Source organism: Mandrillus leucophaeus, unplaced genomic scaffold (assembly GCF_000951045.1).
Source record: "Mandrillus leucophaeus isolate KB7577 unplaced genomic scaffold, Mleu.le_1.0 Scaffold772, whole genome shotgun sequence".
NCBI classification, from domain to species: domain Eukaryota; kingdom Metazoa; phylum Chordata; class Mammalia; order Primates; family Cercopithecidae; genus Mandrillus; species Mandrillus leucophaeus.
In genome coordinates this window covers 578067-598410 of record NW_012108386.1, presented here as the reverse complement: position 1 = coordinate 598410, position 20344 = coordinate 578067, and the positions used below count along the sequence as shown (strand labels likewise).

Sequence of the window (20344 nt, the reverse complement as noted above, 5' to 3'; positions counted from 1 at the left end):
TGGTTGTACAGCTTCCCAGACTCGGGGGAGAGATGTGATTTGTGCTTTCTGGCAATCCCATGGCCTATTAATTTTTCCATAGGCTTTCCAGTTTAAATTTAGAGTAGGCAATGGAAAGAGAATGCAAAACAGATTTCTAGGTGTGCTGTGTGTGTGTGTCTCACGTCTAACGTCCGTTAACTGGAGCACCCAACAGGCCCCACAGGCTGCCTTCACACACAGGACCTGGGGCGCCTCCAAACCATTGGGGTGAGCAGCGGGCCATGGAGGGAGCCAGGGTCAGGAGACCTGGCTGTGGGCCCAGACCCGACCCTGTGCAGGGTGGCCTCAGGTGGGCCGTTCACCTCATCAGCCTCAGCTTACCCTCTGACTATAGTGACCTCAGACAAAATACACTTCCTGGCCCTGTCCTGTTCTGACATTTTATAAACAAGCACTTCTCTGAGTTGAAAGGATATTTTCAATATCTACTGAGTCCACAGATATTAAACATCTCTCTTCTTTAAAATTGTGACATTATGTTTAGAATATAAAAGGAAAATAACACACACTGTCCTTGAAAATAGAGAGCCTAAACACTCTGCAGAAAATATTTAAAGTTGTTTGTCTTGCCTGGACTTTGATTTGCTTTGAGTCTTTGACCTTGCATGACTTCAGTACAGTTCAACCCTGACAGTTTTGAAGTAGATATGTGCCTAGATCTGCCCTAGTCCCTGCTGGAATGTCAAAGAAGCAAAGGTCAGGCCCTCAGAGCACTTGCCACACACTTGCCAACAGATACGGGGTAGAGACTTGAGGCAATATAAGAGCAAGTGTGTGCCAGGCGGCCCGACACTGCAGAGCGCCAGCTAGACCCTAGGCGTGTGTTAGGAGCTGACCAAGCCGTTCTTTCCTCAAAGAGCTTGGTGGGAAGGGCACTTTTTAAATCACACAAACATTTAAGGACAGATTATGATGAGTGCCCCAAAGCAGTGGCTCTTCAGCTTCATCAAGCTTCAGAATCCAGAGGGTTTGTTCATAGGGAAGGCTGGGCCTGTCTCCTGCATTTCACCGTCTTGGCCTGGGGCGGGGCCCAAGAATGTGTGGCTCTGAAAGGTTCACAGGCAATGCCTAGGCTGCTTTCTGAAGGAAAAACTGCAAGATACCAGGAGAGTTTCATTTAGATTGAAGAGTCAAGGAAGGCTCCTCTGAGAAAGAGTCTGCTAAGGAAGGAGGAGGTGGAAGGTTGTGGGGACAGAGGTCCTCCCGTGGGTAAGGGTGGAGGGAAGCTGTCCTGGGGAGAAAGTGGGCAGGAGGACCAGAGGCTGGAGGGAGGAGAGCAGGCAGTCTTGGGGCTTCCCAAGAACAGGGAAGGCCAGGGCAGGGTTTAGGGCAAGGAAAGTGTGTGAGCATATTTGTATTTTAGTAAATATTTACAGTTTGCCCTCCATGTCTGCAGTTTCATGTCCATGGATTCAATCAACTACGATCAAAAACATTGGGAAAAAAATTGCATCAGTACTGAACATATACGGACTTTTTTCTTGTCATTATTCCTTAAACAATACAGCATAACAGTTATTCACATAGTATTTGCATTGTATTAGGTACTATAGGTAATCAGGAGATGCTGTAAAGTAGATGGGAGGATGTCTGTAGGTTACACGCAAATGCTGTGCCATTTTATGTCAGGGGCTCGAGCATCCTCGCATTTTGATATCTGAGGGAGGTCTCCTGGAACCAATTCCCCAGACACTGAGGGTTGACTGTCTGTATCCCCTCGCTCCACCTTGCCTTTGTCTCCTGTCTCCTATCTCCACCCTGCCTCCCGCCAGCCTTTTGCACCTGACCTGCCCAGGCACCCTGGAGCAGCACCCTATCTCAGACCCTGGCCCGGTGTGTTCACTTCTGCAGAGAAACTAACTTGCCCAAGTCCACACTCAAACACAGGCATTGCTGAGATGTGAAAAGCAGCTCTGGATGCATTCTGCTTCAGTCCGTGTGTTCTTTTCCACATCTGAATAAAAGGTCACCACCATTTGTATTTTAAAGGGAAAGAGAATTTATGGGTGGAAATTGGAGATTCCCTCATTCTCAGACAGAAAAGAGGGCCCCATTGTGTGCATGACTGCAAATAAATTTAGCTTCCTCAGCCCAAGAATAGCAGAAGGGTTAAAATAAAGTCTGTATTTATGGCTCTGTCAAAGGAAGGCCCCTGCCTTGGCAGCCAGCCGGAATTAGCGGGCAGCAGATGCCTGACTCAGTGCATCATGGATTTCCCATAGGAAGTCTGGGGGCGCAGCACAGAGAGACCACTTCTCTTTAGAAATGGGTCCCGGGCAGCCAGGCAGCCTTTAGTCACTATAGATTGAATGCTCTGTCCATTTCAAAGCCTGGGACTGGTCCATTGAAAGAGCTTGTCCAGCTACTCTTTGCAGAGGTGCTGCGGGCAGGGTCCCCAGACCAAATGCCCACCCATTTCCCAGAGCACAGTCAGGGTCAAACCTAGCCTCTGGGGAAGGGAGGCCTTTCTCCTTGCTGGCTCAGCGCTCCCTGGATGCCTTCTCCATCGCCTCTCCTCTGCAGCACCCACAGCCAGTGTCCCTGATGTGCAGGGTCAGTCATTACCCAGGGTGTTCTGGACCCCACACACAGAGTCCCACAGGCCCTCATGATATTTTAAACCACAGCATCCTTAACCTTGAGGCAGAGGTCTTCATAACAAAGACAGTATCAGTTCCCAAACTCAGAGATCAGGTGACTCCGGTTCCTCCTTTATCCAATGTGCTCCTGATGGCCACTGTTGCCTGGGCCTCTCTGTCATGGGGAATCCCCGGATGCACCCAGGAGGGGCACCCTCCCACTGCATCTGTCACTTCACAGCCCTGCATAAACGTCCTTGCGCTAGGTCTTTTGCAGGCACAGCTTTTCCTCCATGAGTACATATTTCAAAACTCAAGATCGTATTCATGCGTTTTCACCTGGAAGGGGTCCATGTGCCCCTCCTTCTGGTGGCCATGGGAAGCCCCACTGACACGCCTCTCCCTCCCTCCAGGAAGCCTACGTGATGGCCAGTGTGGACAACCCCCATGTGTGCCGCCTGCTGGGCATCTGCCTCACCTCCACCGTGCAGCTCATTACGCAGCTCATGCCTTTCGGCTGCCTCCTGGACTACGTCCGGGAACACAAGGACAATATCGGCTCCCAGTACCTGCTCAACTGGTGTGTGCAGATTGCAAAGGTAATCGGGGAGGGGAGATAAGGAGCCGGGATCCTCACATGTGGTCCACGCTCCTGGGATAGCGAAAGTTTGCCATGGGGATGTGTGTGTGCGTGCATGCAGCACACACACATTCCTTTATTTTGGATCCAATCAAGTTGATCTTCTTGTGCACGAATCAGTGCCTGTCCCCTCTGCATGTGGAAACTCTCATCAATCAGCTACCTTTGAAGAATTTTCTCTTTATTGAGTGCTCAGTCTGGTCTGATGTCTGTGTTCTTATTTCTCTGGAATTCTTTGTGAATACTGTGGTGATTTGTAGTGGAGAAGGAGTATTGCTTCCCCCAGTCAGGCCTTGATAACAAGGTAAGCAAGCCAGGCCGAGGCCAGGAGGACCCAGGTGATGGTGGTGGAGTGGAGCAGGTGCCTCGCAGGAGGCCCAGTGAGCAGGTGCAAGGAGCCGACAGAGGGCGCAGCTGCTGCTGCTATGTGGCTGGGGCCCTGGCTAAGTGTCCTCCTTTCCACAGGCTCGCTCCAGAGCCAGGGCGGGGCTGAGAGAGCAGAATGGTCAGGTAGCCCCGCCTGGGTGCCGGAGGCAGGCACAGAGCAACGAGCCAGGTGTTTCACAGCTCGTGTGGACCCAGAAAGACTTCTGCTTTTGCCCCAAACCCCTCCCATCTCCATCCCAGTCTTGTATCAGTTATTTGCACTCAACTTGCTAAGTCCTATTTTTTTCTGACAGTGGGTATATATTTCACCCCGTTGACTTTAAAGAATTTGCAGGCAGACCCTGTCTCTGAGAATACGCTGTTGCCCCTCCTCTCCCTCCGACAGCAGGGCAGGGAGTCCAGGGATGTGCCAGGGACCAGAGGGAGGGAGCAGACGCCCACCGAGCCTGGGCAGGTCCTCCTTATTGCTTGCATTCCCCTGGTTAGCTGTGGCAGTCAGTCCTGCCAAGTCACTCGTGAGGTGTTTGCCCAGCTCCAGGCAGATGTAAAAGGTGACCTACAAGAAGACAAACAAAAATATCTGGAGTGCTCTTATGCCAGCAGCTGCCCTTGACACCACCAGCCAGGCTCTTGCTGGGAGCCATGGTGCTTGGGTCCACTCCCTCCCATCACAGAGCTCCTGGGCCGCATTGTAGAAGCAGGGACCACCTCCCAGGATAACCAGACAGCAGCACACCCTGAACAGCCCCTTTTACTCCAACACCATCAGGCATTGATTTCTCAGCTGCAGCCACAGGCGGCCCCCAGCAGCCCAGGAAGTGGGGAACACTCACGCTTCTCTGACCACAAAAATCACTGAATGTTTTTGCCATTCTCATGGTCATAACTTCGGCCACACAGTAGAACACTCCCATGACCGTTGTTAGACAGTGGTCCTGGGAGAGGATCTTGTGTGCCTCTTTTTATTGGGAGATGCTTGTTATTTCTCTGTGTGGCTGCATTTGTTTCCCAAGACTGCCACAACAAATCATCACCAACTTGGTAGCTCAACATTGCACAGATTTATTCCCTTCTGGCTCTGGAGGCCAGGCATCTAAAGGCCATGCTCCTGCAAGCATTCTGGGAAGGATCCTTCCTGCCTCTCTGGCTTCTGGTGGCCCCAGCATCCCTGGGCTGGGGCTGCACCTCCCCACGTCAACCTCCATCTTCATATGGCCTCTTCCTGTGTCTCTGTAACCACAGGCCCCTCTCCTTTCTCTTAATAAAGATACCAATCATTGAGCTCGAAAATTGCTAAGAGAGTCTATTGTAAATCTTCTTAGCACAAAAAAAAGATAGATATGTGAAGTGATAGATATATTAGTTTGATTTGATCTGATCACTCCACTATGTGTACAGATGTCAAAACAAACATTGCACTCCATAAATGTATATATTAAAAAAGATCCCAGTCGTTGCATTTAGGACCCACCCTAAATCCATGATGATTTCATTTCAAGATTTTTACATTTGCAAAACCCCATTTCCAAATAAGGTCACATTCTGCAGTTCTGGGTAGACGTGAAATGTGGGGACACTGTGCAACCCACTGTCTTGGGGAGCGGGTGGTCAGCCTGGGGCAGGTGTTGCTGTGTGTGGAGCTAGGTCCACTCATGCCCTGACCTGGAACCCAGACCTGCTTCCCCAGCTCTCCTCCTGGTTATCTGAAGCAGGGAATGGAGAGCACTGCCCACCTTGCCCGGCAGTCTCTATCACCTGGTTTTACTTTCCTCTTAGCACATATTGCCTCAGAAGATCTGGTTGGTTTATGGCTTACTTGAGTTTGTGCCTACCTGTCCCAACCAGGAGGTGAGCCCTGGCTGTCCCCCAAACCCAGCCCTGCATGTGGGAGCTGCCCCTCCCCCGCTTATCAGAGGGGGCCAACAGTCCGCAGCTGTTCTTAATCGTCTCCCAGTAACCCCCAGCTCCACAAAGGTGACTCCTCACGTGGTGGAGAGGTGGCCAGGCCATCCATGTGTAATGCGTATGTGACCGTTTTCCTTAAGGGGCACGCAGTCTTGGCAGGTTTCGCCCAATACAGGACGGGCTCAGGACTCCAGTGGACTGTGGATTCAGATCTGGATTCTGGCACATTTGCTGTGTGAGCGTGGGCACGTTGCTGGCCTCTCTGCGCCTGGTCTCCCCGCTGTGAAGTGTGTTCTGCACCTTGCCTTTCTGAGCAGTAGGGAGGGCAGTGAGCCCCTTCACATAGCCCACCATGGGCCCAGCACACGCCTGATCCCCACTGAGTGTTCCTTTCCTCCTTTGATCCCCTTTGGCTGACCTAGGTTGGAGCAGCCACTAAAATATACCCAGAAACATCTTCCTAATCTGCATCTGCGCCAACCCTCGTTCCCTAGCTCAGCATGACCGTCAGGCGCCCGCCATTGCTCCTGAGCTCCGCTGCTCATGAGCTGCTCTCTGGCCCTCCTTCTCAGGCTCACACTCCAGTCGGCCTGGCCTAGATAAGTGGAGGTTTATTTGACCCCAAAAATTAGCCTTCTACAAACGAATATAATAGTGCCATTACAGAGAACTCACTTAGTGCGGGTCCCATTTAAGCAGAAGTTACTGAAAGCCTGAGTTTAAGTTTCCAGGGCCTGAAAGTTTTCCACGATAGTTCTCTACATAATGTTACCTACAATTTCAACCTGTTATTTAAAGCCATTCTTGTGTTTGTTGTACTTTGATTAGCTTTATTTTGATTTGAAGTCCTTTTACATTATGGGCAGTTAACGCTTTGGCTCTGTTAGATTTGCTTTTTAGTTCACAAAGGAAATCTCATTCCTCTGTATTTGAATAGCTGCAATGATGGAACAGCTGTCCCCGGAGGGAAATGAAAACAATGATTCCCCAAATTATAAAGATAGAAATTTGCTCTTGGGTTACTTACAATGTATCTGAGTATTAAAAATTTTTCTTTTTAAACGTTTGAAGTAAAACTACCCAGAAACACTTAGTGGCTGACTAGAAACTAAACTCCTGGCATCCTCAAAGTGGGATTATTGGCTTATAAAGGTCCTGTATTGATTGACAAAGGCACAAACTATCTTGGGAAGTTTTCTTCTAAATATTGATGGGAGAGCTGGCCACCGTTATGCAGGTTTCATTGTCCTGACTAAACTGCTAAAGAGATTACATAAAATGATATCAACTAGACAAAAGAAAGAATAAAAAAAAAAAACAGAGGTGTCCTGGGAGGAATCCAGATGAGACCAGAAGACCATGAGAGAGACATCCCTTGCCCTCTACAGGGAAAATGGGTTTTGTTCTCCACATGCAAAACCATCTCAGGAGCTTGTGAAGACACCACCTGCTTACCAGCCAGAAAGAGCAGGTGCCTCCTAAATTCCCCACGCAGGAGATCACGGTGGCTTTCACACACTAGGAGTAAGTTAGACTTAAGAAAACCTGTCTACTCTTCCTGGGATTTACAAGCCAGCTAGTAAATCCCAGACTAAATCACACAGCACAATCATCCAAAGATCCCGTCATCCGTGCCGTTTGGAAAGCCCCGCTCCTGCGCCGCCCTCTCCCCGTGGAGCCCCCCATGCCCAGGACTGCAGAGTCCTGCCATTCAGACTGCAACTCATCTCACATTCTTCCAAACTATTTGGACAACAGAGCTTTCTCATCACCTAATGCAGATTACAGTCTCACAGAATCGAGTGTTCAGGCAGACAATGATGTGGTTCTGTAGTACAGCAAACAATATCAGTTTGCAGTGCTGAGGCCAGGCCTGGTGAACTATGCACGGTAGCGGCAGGGCAAGGCTCTCAGAATGAAACTGGCTTATGAGTGGCACTCTCTGACCACAACTCTATAAGCACCAAACTATACTTAGTTCCATCTATGAGGTAAAATTTAATGCAGATAAACATCAAAGAAAACTTCAAAGCCTCCTTTTTTCAAGTACGTGGGCTATTTAATTTGGTCCAAGTTCATTTTAAAAAGCCCTAGGTGCTTTCACGGCTCCCCTACTGACAAGAGGCCCCAATGCCCGTGAGCTGCTAATGGGAGGGAGAGGAAGCAGAGCTGAGTGGGCCTGGCTATCCCGTCCACACCGGGAGACAGGGAAGGAGACTCCACGCTGGTGGCGCCAGCACATTCCAGGCCACTGGGGCCTATTCCTAGGCACCAGGTCACGAAAACCACGCTGACAGATCGTGTGTGTGTGTGTCATAGTGCACAAGCAGGACTGTGAGCGAGTGAAAGTGACACTGGGTGGAGCGCTGAGGAAGGGCCACAGTGCGTTGGTGGAGATAGGCTGTCATGGAGAAGAGACCCTGGCTTGTTCTACGTAGCTTCCAATGCAGCTTCAAGGCAGGTCCCAGAGGGCTCCAGCCTTCATCATCCAGGTCTACTCCCTCCCCTCACGGCTTTCCCATCCTCAGATGAGGATTTGGCAGAGCCTACCCCTGCTGACTAACTGCGGCCCTAGGGTGGTGACTCAGCCCTGCACCTCCTGCTCCCATCTGCACTGGGCCAGAGAGGATGACTTACCCAGCACGTTCACATCACACAGCTTTGTGGGTTCCTAGGTCCAAGGACCAGAGATTTCAGTTATGTGAGTTATTTTTTTTTATTTGTTCTTGCATGTTCCACAAAGGGTTGTAGCTAAACTTAACCTAATGATCACGTTGGTATGTCACTAAGAAGTCAAAGCTCACAGTGCTGTTGAAGCACATTCATCATCTTTAGACATTTTGACTATTTATTTCTTAAGCACCTGCTAGTGTTAAGCATCACATGAAATATATATAGAAGTAAGACAAAATTTCTTATCTCCCCAAGTTTGCCAACAAATACAGAGCAGGAAGGGAAGCAGATCAGAGCAGGAGACGCAGCTGTCGTGAGGCCACGGTGCAAGGCGCAGGGAGGGTGAGCTCTGAAGCCAAATGGACTGGGTCTGTCAGCCAAGCCCCCTGGCTCTGGAAAGACAGCAGTGAACAAGCCAGATGGCCCCTCACCCTCCAGAGCCCTGAGTCCTGCAGACCAAACAGCGTGACAGGTCCTCTCCCTGTCCTGGAGGCCTCTGTAGGTGAGAGTTGGCTGTGAACAGGGCATGAAGGCACTCGAGAGTGGGGAAGTGACTCTGACTGGGAGATGCTGAGGACAGGGAGGAAGCCACAAAGTAAGCGACACTGGGGAGGGAGGGGCGGACCCCTCAAGGCCAAGCACATAGAGCCTCATCACAAAGGCAAGATGGTGGCCAAATTCAAGGTCGCTGCAAAAGGGATGGAGAAGAGAAGATAGATTTGGCATTTAGAGGAATGGTGACAATCACAAGCACCTCCACGGGACCCCACATGGGTGCTATCTAAGCAAGTGCTGTCTCTGCATAAACTCATTCCACCCTCTGATTAACCCATTCTACATATGGGAAAACAAAGGCATGCGGCGTTCATATCACTTGCCAAGATCTCAGGATTTGATCCAAGTGGCCCAGTTCCATGGTGCAGCCTCTCAGCCTGCACGGATGCCCCAGCTCAGAGCACGACTCTCAGGACAGGGGTCCCAACAGCACCCCCTCCCTGAACAGCAAGGGTGCCCGTGCTACTCCACTTCTGTCTGGGAACAGGACATTCTGACACTTTCCTGCCCCTTCCGAGGTCCAGCACTTACTCTGTGCCCACCTGGGAAGGTGACAAGATGGCCCGAGGAACAGACTCTTCCATTTTTGGGGAGCTCAAGGCCACAGATGCTCTGAAATCTGGAGTCCAGAGGCAGGAGCGGAGGCTTCTCCTGGTGGCCACTCTGCTTAAACACGTCATCAGATCTGTAGCTTCGGAGTCCCCCGAACCCCATCCCTCACCTCTACCAGCTGCGGGTGGGTCTCTGGGGTGGGGCTGCCCTCCCCACCTGCACCCCAAGGGCTGAAAGGTTGAGGGGAGAACACCATCATTTATACAGGGGGATCCTGGAAGATGAGGCCCGAGGAAGCCCTGCGGGGCCTCTCGCCTTCTCCCTAGCTGTGGTCAGGAGTGTCTGGCCCTGCCTGCCTCAGGAGCAGCCCAAAGTGGAGGTGAGGGGTGAGCCCCAACCCCTAGGGGAAGGGTGATGGTGATCTTGGTCTCAGCATGGTTCTGGTAGAGGTGGGTTAATTTGAAGATGATGAACCGTAAGCCTCTTTCTGATCTTGCTTTAAATAAATACTTCTGAACAACAGCAACAACAAAATAGTGTTGATAGGAAAACCCTCCACTCCACAAGAACCACGCGGCCTTCTCGTCCTCGCATCCTCCACTTCCTTCCTCACTAAGTCACTGCTCCATGAGCTCTTCCACGGAGGTTTACAAAACAGAATACAAACAATCCAGTTCCCACCTCTCACTCTGAACTCCTCCCAAGACTTGTGGGGTGTGGCAGCCCCTGGGAACATCCAGCCCTTCAGGGTCAAACACAGCCCCCGCCCCTCGCTCTGGGGAACCCTGCCAGAAAAAGCCCCGACAGCCATGTGGAGCAGAGCCTTCCTTTTTGTGAGTGGAAGTTCCAGGCTAACTTTTCAAATCCCCTTTTAACGTCAGTGCTGTATTTCAAAATTCATTCCAGCTTTCCTGTAGTAATTAACAAAAATAAATACTTTAATTTCAATTAAAGTGAGGGTCTCGGAGAAGAAGCAGGAACTGAGTTTCCTGAGAGGCCCCGCTGAGGCTTTGCTGTTATTGCTTCCTGCGGCCTCTGCTCTGACCCTGGGAGCTCACAGGCCGTATCGTGGCTCTTATCTTTGGGGACCGGTTAAAGCATAACTGCGCCAGGCACAGAGTTGTCCTTTCAAATGTGCCGGCAGTGGAACAGAGACCCATGCGTCAAGTCTCATCTAAGTTCACATGAGATTCTCTCCTTGTCCCAAAGCTGTCTCTGATTTAAAACCCTCCAGCTCATTACCTGAATTCCAGAATATATCCTGTGCTCTCTCTGCCCTTTCCCACGCCTTTACTGAAGACCTGTGTTCTGAGGAAACAGACACTGTGTGGAAATGCCTCAGGTCCTTTAAAGCCCTGGCCTGAAGAGCCGGGAAGGGCTGGACCAGAGGTCAGCTGGATTTGTTAGACTGACAGAGTGATGCGGACCTCCCCAGAGGCACGGGACCAAGGTGTGTGCTCATGCTGTCTCATGCTCTCACACATAATATGTGTGTGTGTGTGTATAAAACCCCAAGCAGCCTCTGGCTTAGCAGGCACATTTCTCAGCAGGGGAATTAAAGCCATGGTCCCAGTAGTGGTCTTGAGGGCTCAGAGGATTTGGTCTGTGCAACTACATGCTTCAGCCTCTGGACCCCAGGTCGTCTAACAAGGTGGTTGTGTGGGGACTGGGATGGAAAAGGCGTCTGCACAGACGTGTGTGAAATGACTGGCACATCACCAGTGCTCAGCACCATCAGCTGCTATCACCGATCATTCAATCATTCATTCATTCATTCATTCAGTTGTTCATTCTTCAGCAGGCTGTTTTTAAAACATGCCCAGTATACCAAAATCTCCGCTAAGCATTTAAAGAGGCAGAATAGAAGTTAGCAATGGTGGTGAAATGAAGCTGGGAATGTGCTCTGAAGGCCTCCTTGTGGGCTTAATGAACATGTAGAAACCACACATTTTAAATAGAGAGGGAGAAAAGGAGAGGCTCCCGGTCCCCTGCACAGGGACTGGTGTGTGGCTCTTTACTGTAGGCCTGTGCCACTCCTGCTCAGCAGCTACCGCAGAGAACGCCTTCAACAAATGTGAAGAATGAACAAAAGAGATACAGGGTAGAAGGCAAGGAGAAAGCAAGGGTGAGGGTGAGAAATCAAGGGATAGAGAAGAGAGAAGGGGAGACAGCCTGGGAGTTCACACAGCCAAGAAGGTAGACACTCAGTCAAACCAGCAAGAGGCGGAGCCTAACTCTCCCTTTTGAATGGGCAGGAGTTCATGGTATTTAATAAGTAGAGGCCTTGCTCTGTAAGAGACAGGGTACCAGGCAGAGAGCAAGCCAGCATCCCAGGAGTCAGAGGAGGCAGACGGGAGTCGGGGGCAGGGAGCTTGCCTCTGCAGGAGACCCAGGCTGCCAGAGTAGCAGGGAGTCTGGGCCAGTCCTCTTGGGAAGCGCTTCCTCGGCTTCTGCCCCTCCCTCTCCTCTCCCTTTCCACCCGCCATCCTGACATAATACTTCCTAATTTGAAAGTGTTGTTCCGGAGAAGAACCTGCTCATTTCCTCTTAAGTAGGCAGGGAAGCACTAACGTCCAGCAGCACCGGAAACCCGTAGGAGCGCTCTCGGCCATGCAGGGTGAGGGGACAGTCCATGTAGTCATGAGACGTGGGTGTCAGGCAAGCGTCTCTTTTCCAAAAGAGAAAAACATTAAACGCCTCACAAATGGCACCCGAAGACTAATTCTGATAGCATCTTTGTGAGACCCTACGTTCTTGTGATGACTGGTTTTGCCTGAGAAAGAAAAAATTTTAATTTTGCTCTGACATGCCAACTCAACGCATCATTTTCACATAACATTCGCGCAACAAAAAGCAGACAACTTTCCGGAAAACTTGGGAATCCATCCACATCGACAGCTCTTCCCTGCAGTCACACTACAGTGGGATCCCTCCATACAGAAATGGCAGAGTGGAGCGGGCTGGGGATGCCTGTTTGTTTCTATTTGCTGCACCACAGCGAGCATTTCTGTGGTGCCCACTCTGTACTAGAAAGTACATGAACATCAGCCATAAAGGGAACTAGAAAGGTGGCCCACCCTCTTGGGGGACAGAGAAGAGAGAGTGGTAGAAACAAAGAGGTCTGCAGAACTTGACCCCTCCCAGCCTCTCCCACCTGCCAGCCTGGCCCTTGCAGAGAGATGCAGGCTGCCACGCTCATGCCAAAGCCTGGGGCAGTTGGGCTCAGCAAGGTAGGCATCCATCGAGCAAGGAGGAACAGAGGTCAGCAGTGACCCCAGCAGCCAGCAGGGAGGAAGGTGCGTGTGACAAGGTTACCAGAGGCCATGGGTCAGGGTCAGCCAGGGTCAGGTAGCATTTCTAGGAATTCACTCTGTTGGGCGCTGTGCTGGCTGCTTCTCACATATTCTCTCTTTCTTACTCTCAGAGCAGAGATTCTAATTGCAGCAGGATTGTGGAGGCAGCCAGGAAGGTGAGGGGAGTGGGGTCTTCTAAAAGCATATTCAGTATCCATGTGGTTTCAGTAATAATAATAATAAACCAGTGAAAAGTAAAACAGTACAAAAATCTTCATAGGCAGTGAACCATGTCAGAGAGTCCAAGAAAGCACAATGAGAGTGTGGCTTAAAAACCCTGACAGACATTCCTTTGCACCAGCTTGGTTCGGAGGGCATGGTTCGGAGGGCATGGTCCCCGCCACCCCCCACCCCCACTTTGCAGATAAACCACATGCATGAAGGTCGGCCTGGCAAGTCCAGCAAGTCCAAGCACAGGTCTCAGCAGGGCAGCAGAGCTCCTGCTCTTCTTTGTCCTCATGTACGGGCACCTTTGGGCTTAAAACTTGAGGAACTGGATGGACAAAAGTCAGCAGCGGGTTACATCTTCTTTCATCTGCCTTGCCATTCTTTGGATCAGTAGTCACTAACGTTCACCAGCCGTAAGTCCTCGAGCTGGAGAGGCTCAGAGCCTGGCATGGACATGACCCTGAATTCAGAATCAGAGCTTCTTCCCATGACGATCTGCCCCTCACCACAGGGTCGTCTGTGTTTCAGGGCATGAACTACTTGGAGGACCGGCGCTTGGTGCACCGCGACCTGGCAGCCAGGAATGTACTGGTGAAAACGCCACAGCATGTCAAGATCACAGATTTTGGGCTGGCCAAACTGCTGGGTGCAGAAGAGAAAGAATACCATGCAGAAGGAGGCAAAGTAAGGAGGTGGCTTGTAGGTCAGCCAGCATTTTCCTGACACCAGGGACCAGGCTACCTACCCACCAGCTGTATTATCTAACTCATGCAGGGGAGGACGCTCTCCAGACTTTCTGGGTGAGCTCGCAGCAGCTGCCACTGGCAGCTGGTCCAGCCGGGGTCTCCTGGCAGTGTGAGCCAGAGCTGCTTTGGGAATGGGACTTGCTGGGACAGTGAATGAGGATGTTACCCCCAGGTGATCATTAGCAAAGGTTAGATTTCAGCCTCTCCCTGCAGGATATATAAGTCCCCTTCAATAGCACAATTGGGAAAGGTCACAGCTGCCTTGGTGGCCCACTGCTGTCGAGGACACCTAAGGAACAGGAAAGGCCCCCATGCGGGCCCGAGCTCCCAGGGCTGTCTGTGGCTCGTGGCTGGGACAGGCAGTGATGGAGTCCTTCTGTCCCTTTTCTGGCTCAAGTTTCTCTTAGGGACCCTCATAGCACTTAGGGATGCATGTCCCCTGTCATGCCCTCAAATGCCCTCCCACAGCCATGCCCTTCTGAGGTTTCACTCTGGCCTGCCTGGCTCCTAGCAGCCACCAACCCTGTGATGCTGGGCCCTGAAAACACACACAGACCTGGATGAGTAAGGCCACTGGGCCCACCCAGGGCCCCCAGCTCACCAGAGCAACCTAGGACCCAGAGGGTGCTCAGACACCTACCAGAGCAGCCCTGAACTCCGTCAGACTGAAATCCCCTCTTGCCGGGAGGAGGCGCCAGGCCTGGGGGACGGGTCATGGGGTGACCTGGCTCCTCTGTGTGTGTCACTTGTAATTAGGTCCAGAGTGAGTTAACTTTTTCCAACAGAGGGAAACTAATAGTTGTCTCACTGCTTTATCTCTCACCATCCCAAGGTGCCTATCAAGTGGATGGCATTGGAATCAATTTTACACCGAATTTATACCCACCAGAGTGATGTCTGGAGCTACGGTGAGTCATAATCCTGATGCTAATGAATTTGTACTGAGGCCAAGCTGGCTTTTATTGTTAGTTAATTTACATTATATCCTCTGACATCCAAGTATTTTCTTTCGAGATAATGACTAATGATAATGTAATCGTTGCTGTCTATCTATTGTACTGAGAAAACACGACAGAGGAAATCGAGTCCAGCTGCCGTCCGAAAGTCACTGGAGATAGCGATGAGCTGGTCTGGCAAGGAGCGGGGTATGGGAGGGAAAGAGCTTAGGAAATGCCTCTCCCTGCAAAGTCCAACCAAACTTTAACTTTAACTAAACCATTAACGTTGCCATGAATTTGAAGTGAACCAGAGGGAGGTGACAGAAGCAGCTTGGTGGGGAAAAGTTCCAGTAGAGAAATGAGGCTTATGATGAACTACCCTGGCCCTTATGTGTCAGAGAGAACGGCTTGACACACACTGAGGATGTCTGCAGGGATAAAAGAAGAAAGGGAGATGACCCTTGCTTCTCACTCTTGGGAGGACCATCTGGTCCGGCCCCAGAGGATTCTCTGTTTCCTCTTCTGAATCCCAGTGTTGCCCAGCACAGGCCTGTACCCATCCTCACGAGGGCCCCTCTCCTCACCCGGCCCTAGGTCCCTGCCCTGTCCTGAGCCTACAAGGGCCTCCCATGTTGAGAAAGTGTTGCTGACACATTGTCTGTGACCGCTGTGCCAGGCACGTTCCACTGCGTTACCACACATGGTCCTTGAATTTCACCCAGCAACTTACTGAAAGGCTGGAACCCATGAACCTACCCCTTTACTGAGGAAAATCGGTTACCCCAGCCATCTACAGCGACAGGAGCAAGGGGAGGAGTCGCCTCACCTCTCTAGAAATGTGTATTTGAGCAGAACACTATTGAAGGGAATTTCCGAGAATAATATAGTCAGTACCACAAAAGCAAAATTATTCAGGATATCGTCCTTTTTTATTTAGTATTTTTTATTTTTCCTATAGTATTATTAACTTTCTGATTTTCCAAATACATACACATTTTTAAATTTCCTGAGTCTTTATCTCCTCTGTTAAAATGTAAGATTTATGATACAAAGGCAGAGATTTGTGTCCATGAATAAGTGAAGTTTGGTGTGCACCTGTTAGCTGAGCTGCCTCGATTAATGGAGCAGATAAGGAAATAAAGGTCTGCTGATGCATTGTTATTTTCAGCCATTTTCAGAATGTATTTCCTCTCCACGAGGGAACCCCGGGGTCCTGCCCCAAGCCATTTCTTTTGTCCCCATGCAGCCGGCCCCTCCTGCCCCAGGCACAGCCTGGTCTCCTGCTGGTCTCCCCTCTTCCCACTTGCTCCCCTTCATTTATGCTCCAGACAGCGGCCACATATATTTTTTAACTTTTTTTGTGTGTGTGTGACAGAGTCTTGCCCTGTCACCCAGGCTGGAATGCAGTGGCGCAGTCTCGGCTCACTGCAACCTCCGCCTCCTGGGTTCAAGCGATTCTCCTGCCTCAGCCTCCTGAGAAGCTGGGATTGCAGGCGCACGCCACCACGCCCAGCTAATTTTTTGTATCTTTAGTAGAGACAGGGTTTCACTATGTTGGCCAGGCTGGTCTCGAACTCCTGACCTCATGATCTGCCTGCCTTGGCCTCCCAAAGTGCATATTTTTTAACTTTATCAAACTTTTCATTCTCTGCTCAACATCTTTCTTTGGTCCTCCAGGTATGTTCAGATAAAACCTGAGCACCTGGCCATGACTGATGGGATGCTGGCAACTGTCCCGTCCATGAGGTCCCCCTCCCCTCAGGCTCCAGGCACAGCCTGTATGTGCCGTCGCACTGCCCACACTCCATGTACAAGTGGAAGCCCTCTCGAATTCAGTGGCTTAGTGCCTTGATGTGGTCACACCCATTCTCAGGAAGTAGGTTCCCACTGAAAACACTGTGTGTTTTCAACATCATTGAGGCCGCCACAGCAGATTATAATCACTGGCCTGGGCAGCCCACTGGAACTACCAGACCATGAGCCTGAATTTTTAGTCTAAAAATCATATCCTGTTTTCTCTACTCTCTAGTCTCTAGTCAAGGCAAATTATTCAATTTAATAAATTAGGGACCTAGTGTGTTGTACCAACGAGCTAAAGAGAGAATTCACAACGCCTTCCAGTCCATTCTCCACCTAACACTGGCTACACTGACTGTCCTCCCTCTCACCATTTGTTCCAAAACCTAATAACCTGTCTTCCCACTAGAATTCATCATGCATGTTTAAAAACCTAGTTAAATAGTAAACTGACTGCATAGATCTGGAAATGAGACAGTCTTTCTTTTACAAATCCATATAGACTATGTGTTGGGGGCAGGGGATGACACAAGAATCTACTTTCTTGCCCCAAAACCATTGCTTTCCTTCCATTGTTAAGCTTGCATTCTGTATATTAATTCAGGTGATTCCATTTGGGAATGGCCTCTGTTACCCAGAGATGGGAGGGCCATCAGAACTCGGGGTTGTCTGAAAAAACACTGGTTCTAAAATTATCACTGCTTTCACTTGTTTTTAACTGTCATAGTTGTTTGATTTTGAACGGAAAATATGACGGTTTTTATTCTATGCTTGTTATATCTTTATGTGGTTTCGTGTTTTTTAGATTTTAGTACCTGTCATTTTTTTAACTTTCATTTTAGGTTCAGGGGTGTATGTGCAGGTTTGTTACATAGGTAAATCTATGTCATGGGGGTTTGTTATACAGATTACTTCGTCACCCAGGGATTAAGCCTAGTACCCATTAGTTATTTTTCCTGATCCTTTCCCTCCTCCCATCCTTCCACCTTCTTATAGACCCCAGTGTGTGTTGTTCCCCTCTACATGTCCATGTGTTCTCATCATTTAGCTCCCACTTATAAGTGAGAACATGCAGTATTTGATTTTCTGTTCCTGCATTAGTTTGCTAAGGATGATGGCCTCTAGCTCCATCCATGTTCTTGCAAGGTACATGATCTCGTTCTCTTTTGTGGCTGCATAGTGTTCCATGGTATATATGTGCCACATTTTCTTTATCCAGTCTGTCATTGATGGGCATTTAGGTTGATTCCACGTCTTTGCTATTGTGAATAGTGCTGCTGTGAAAATACACATGCATATGTCTTTATGGTAGAATGATTTATATTCCTTTGAGTAATGGGATTGCTGGGTCAAATGGTAGTTCTGTTTTCAGCTATTTGCAAAACTGCCACACTCTTTTCCACAATAATTGAACTAATTTACATTCCCACCAACAGTGTAAAAGCATTCCTTTTTTCTCCACAACCTCACCAGCATCTGTCGGGTTTTCTTCTTCTTTTTTTTTTTTTTTTACTTTTCAATAATAGCCATCTGACTGGTATGAGATGGTATCTCATTGTGGTTTTGATTTTTATTTTTTTAATGGTCCGTAATGTTAAGCTCTTTTTCATATACTTGTTGGCTGCATGTATGTCTTCTTCTGAAAAGTGTCTGCTCATTTCCTTTGCCCACTTTTTAATGGGATTGTTTCATTTTTTCTTGTAAATTTGCTTAAGTTCCTTGTAGATGCTGGTTATTAGACCCTTCTCAGATTTATAGCTTGCAAAAATGTTCTCCCATTCTGTTGGCTGTCTATTCACTCTGACAATAGTTTCTTTTGCTGTGCAGAAGATCTTCAGTTTAGTTAGAGCCCATTTGTCAATTTATGCTTTTGTTGCAATTGCTTGATGTGTCTTCATCATGAAATCTTAGCCCATTCCTATATCCAGAATGGTATTACCTAGGTTGTCTTCCAGGGTTTTTATAGTTTGGGGTTTTACATTTAAGTCTTTAATGCATGTTGAGTTGATTTTTGTATATGGTGTAAGGAAGGAGTCCAGTTTCAATCTTCTTTATGGCTAGCTAGTTGTCATTTATTGAGTAGGGAGTCCTTTCCCCATTGCTTTTTTTTTTTTTCTGTCAACTTTGTCAATGATCACATGGTTGTAGGTGTGCAGCCTTATTTCTGGGCTCTCTATTCTGTTTCATTGGTCTGTATGTCTGTTTCTGTACTAGTACCATGCTGTTTTGGTTACTGTATCCCTGTAGTTTAAAGTCAGGTAGCATCATGCCTCCAGCTTTGTTCTTTTTGCTTAGGATTGCCTTGGCAATTCAGGCTCTTTTTTGGTTCCATGTGAATTTTTAAATTGTATTTTCTAGTTCTGTGAAGAATCTCATTGGTAGTTTGATAGGAGTAACATTTAATCTATAAATTACTTTGGGCAATATAGTCATTTTAATGATATTGATTCTTTCTATCCACGAGCATGGAATGTTTTTCCATTTGTTTGTGTCATCTCTGATTTCTTTAAGCAGTGTTTTGTAGTTCTCATTGTAGAGATCTTTCACCTCCCTGGTTGACTGTATTCCTAGGTATTTTATTCTTTTTGTGGCAATTGTGAATTGAATTACATTCTTGATTTGGCTCTCAGCTTGACTGTTGTTGGCATATTGGAATGCTAATGATTTTTGTACATTGATTTCGTACAACTGAGTCTTCATTGAAGTTGTTTATCAGCTTAAGGGTTTTTGGGTCAAGACTACGGGGTTTTCTAGATATAGGATCATGTCATCTGCAATCAGGGATAGTTGTTTTCCTCTCTTCCTGTTTGGATGCCCATTATTTCTTTCTCTCACCTGATTTATCTGGCCAGGACTTCCAATAGTATGTTGAATAGGAGCGTTGAGAAAGGGAATCCTCGTCTTGTGTCAGTTTTCAAGGGAATGCTTTCAGCTTTTGCCCATTCAATATGATGTTGGCTGTGGGTTTGTCATAGATGGCTATTATGTTGAGATTTGTTCCTTAAATACCTAGTTTATTGAGAGTTTTTAACATGTTGAATTTTATTGAGAGCCCTTTCTGCAGCTATTGAGATGATCATGTGGCTTTTGTCCTCAGCTCTGTTTATGTGGTGAATCACATTTATTGATTTACGTATGTTAAACCAACCTTGCATCCCAGGGATGAAACTGACTTGATTGTGGTGGCTTAAGCTTTTGATGTGCTGCTGGATTCAATTTGTCAGTATTTTGTTGAGGATTTTTACCTCTATGTTCATCAGAGATATTGGCCTGAAGTTTTCTTTTTTTGTGTGGTATCTCTGCCAAGTTTTGGTATCAGGATGATGTTGGCCTCATAGAATGAGTTAAGGAGGAGTCCTTCCTCCTCAATTTTTTTGGAAGAGTTTCAGTAGGAATAATATCCGGGGTTTTTTGTACATCTTGTAGAATTTGGCTGTGAATCCATCTAGTCTTGGGCTTTGTTTTGGTTGGTAGGCTATTTATTACTGATTCAATTTTGGAGCTCATTATTGGTCTGTTCAGGGATTCAGTTTCTTCCTGAGGTTTTTATTTTTATCAAAAGGAACATAAGCTTTTTCATTTCCAATTTTTTATGATCTAAAAATGTGCAGTTTACAGCCCTGTTCAGAATCTGCATCTTCCTCCTTCTGCAGATACAGGTCCCTCAGAGCAGGTGACTGAGTGTATATCCTGTCTGGAGCATAATATTTATGCTAGTAGAGTTACTGTTGTCTTTATTGTTAATTACCAAAGTTTACCACTTATCAGTCACTTACTACTTGCTGGGCATTGTGCTAATACAACAGATTTCAGTTGTATTATCTTGTTGGGTCCTCACAGCCATCCTGTGAAACAGATACTGTTCTTATCCCACTTTATAGAGAGGTGAACTGAGGCTTCCAGCACTGAAGCAAATTGCCCAAGACTACAGAAATGTAGGTTTCTAAACATCAAGAAACAGTAACCAGTAATGATGACTAAAGCAAGGGATTGTGATCATTCCTTCATG

The 20344-nt window shown here is 48.2% G+C and overlaps 1 protein-coding gene and 1 long non-coding RNA gene across 3 annotated transcripts in view; one reads left to right on the top strand and one right to left on the bottom strand.

Annotated features, from left to right (window-relative positions):
- The window catches only part of EGFR (epidermal growth factor receptor), a 100788-nt gene that overhangs the window by 68665 nt on the left and 11779 nt on the right, over positions 1–20344 (top strand). For both annotated transcript variants that reach the window (XM_011966773.1, XM_011966774.1), the window contains 3 exons: positions 3035–3220; positions 13383–13538; positions 14433–14508. In XM_011966773.1, the coding sequence (XP_011822163.1) occupies positions 3035–3220; positions 13383–13538; positions 14433–14508 (418 nt within the window). The remainder of the gene's footprint in view (positions 1–3034; positions 3221–13382; positions 13539–14432; positions 14509–20344) is intronic.
- On the bottom strand, positions 1490–10675 carry LOC105529593. The gene is made up of 2 exons (XR_001004538.1): positions 10576–10675; positions 1490–4204 (listed from the first exon to the last, which is right to left on the bottom strand). It is a non-coding gene; the product is annotated as an uncharacterized LOC105529593 (long non-coding RNA).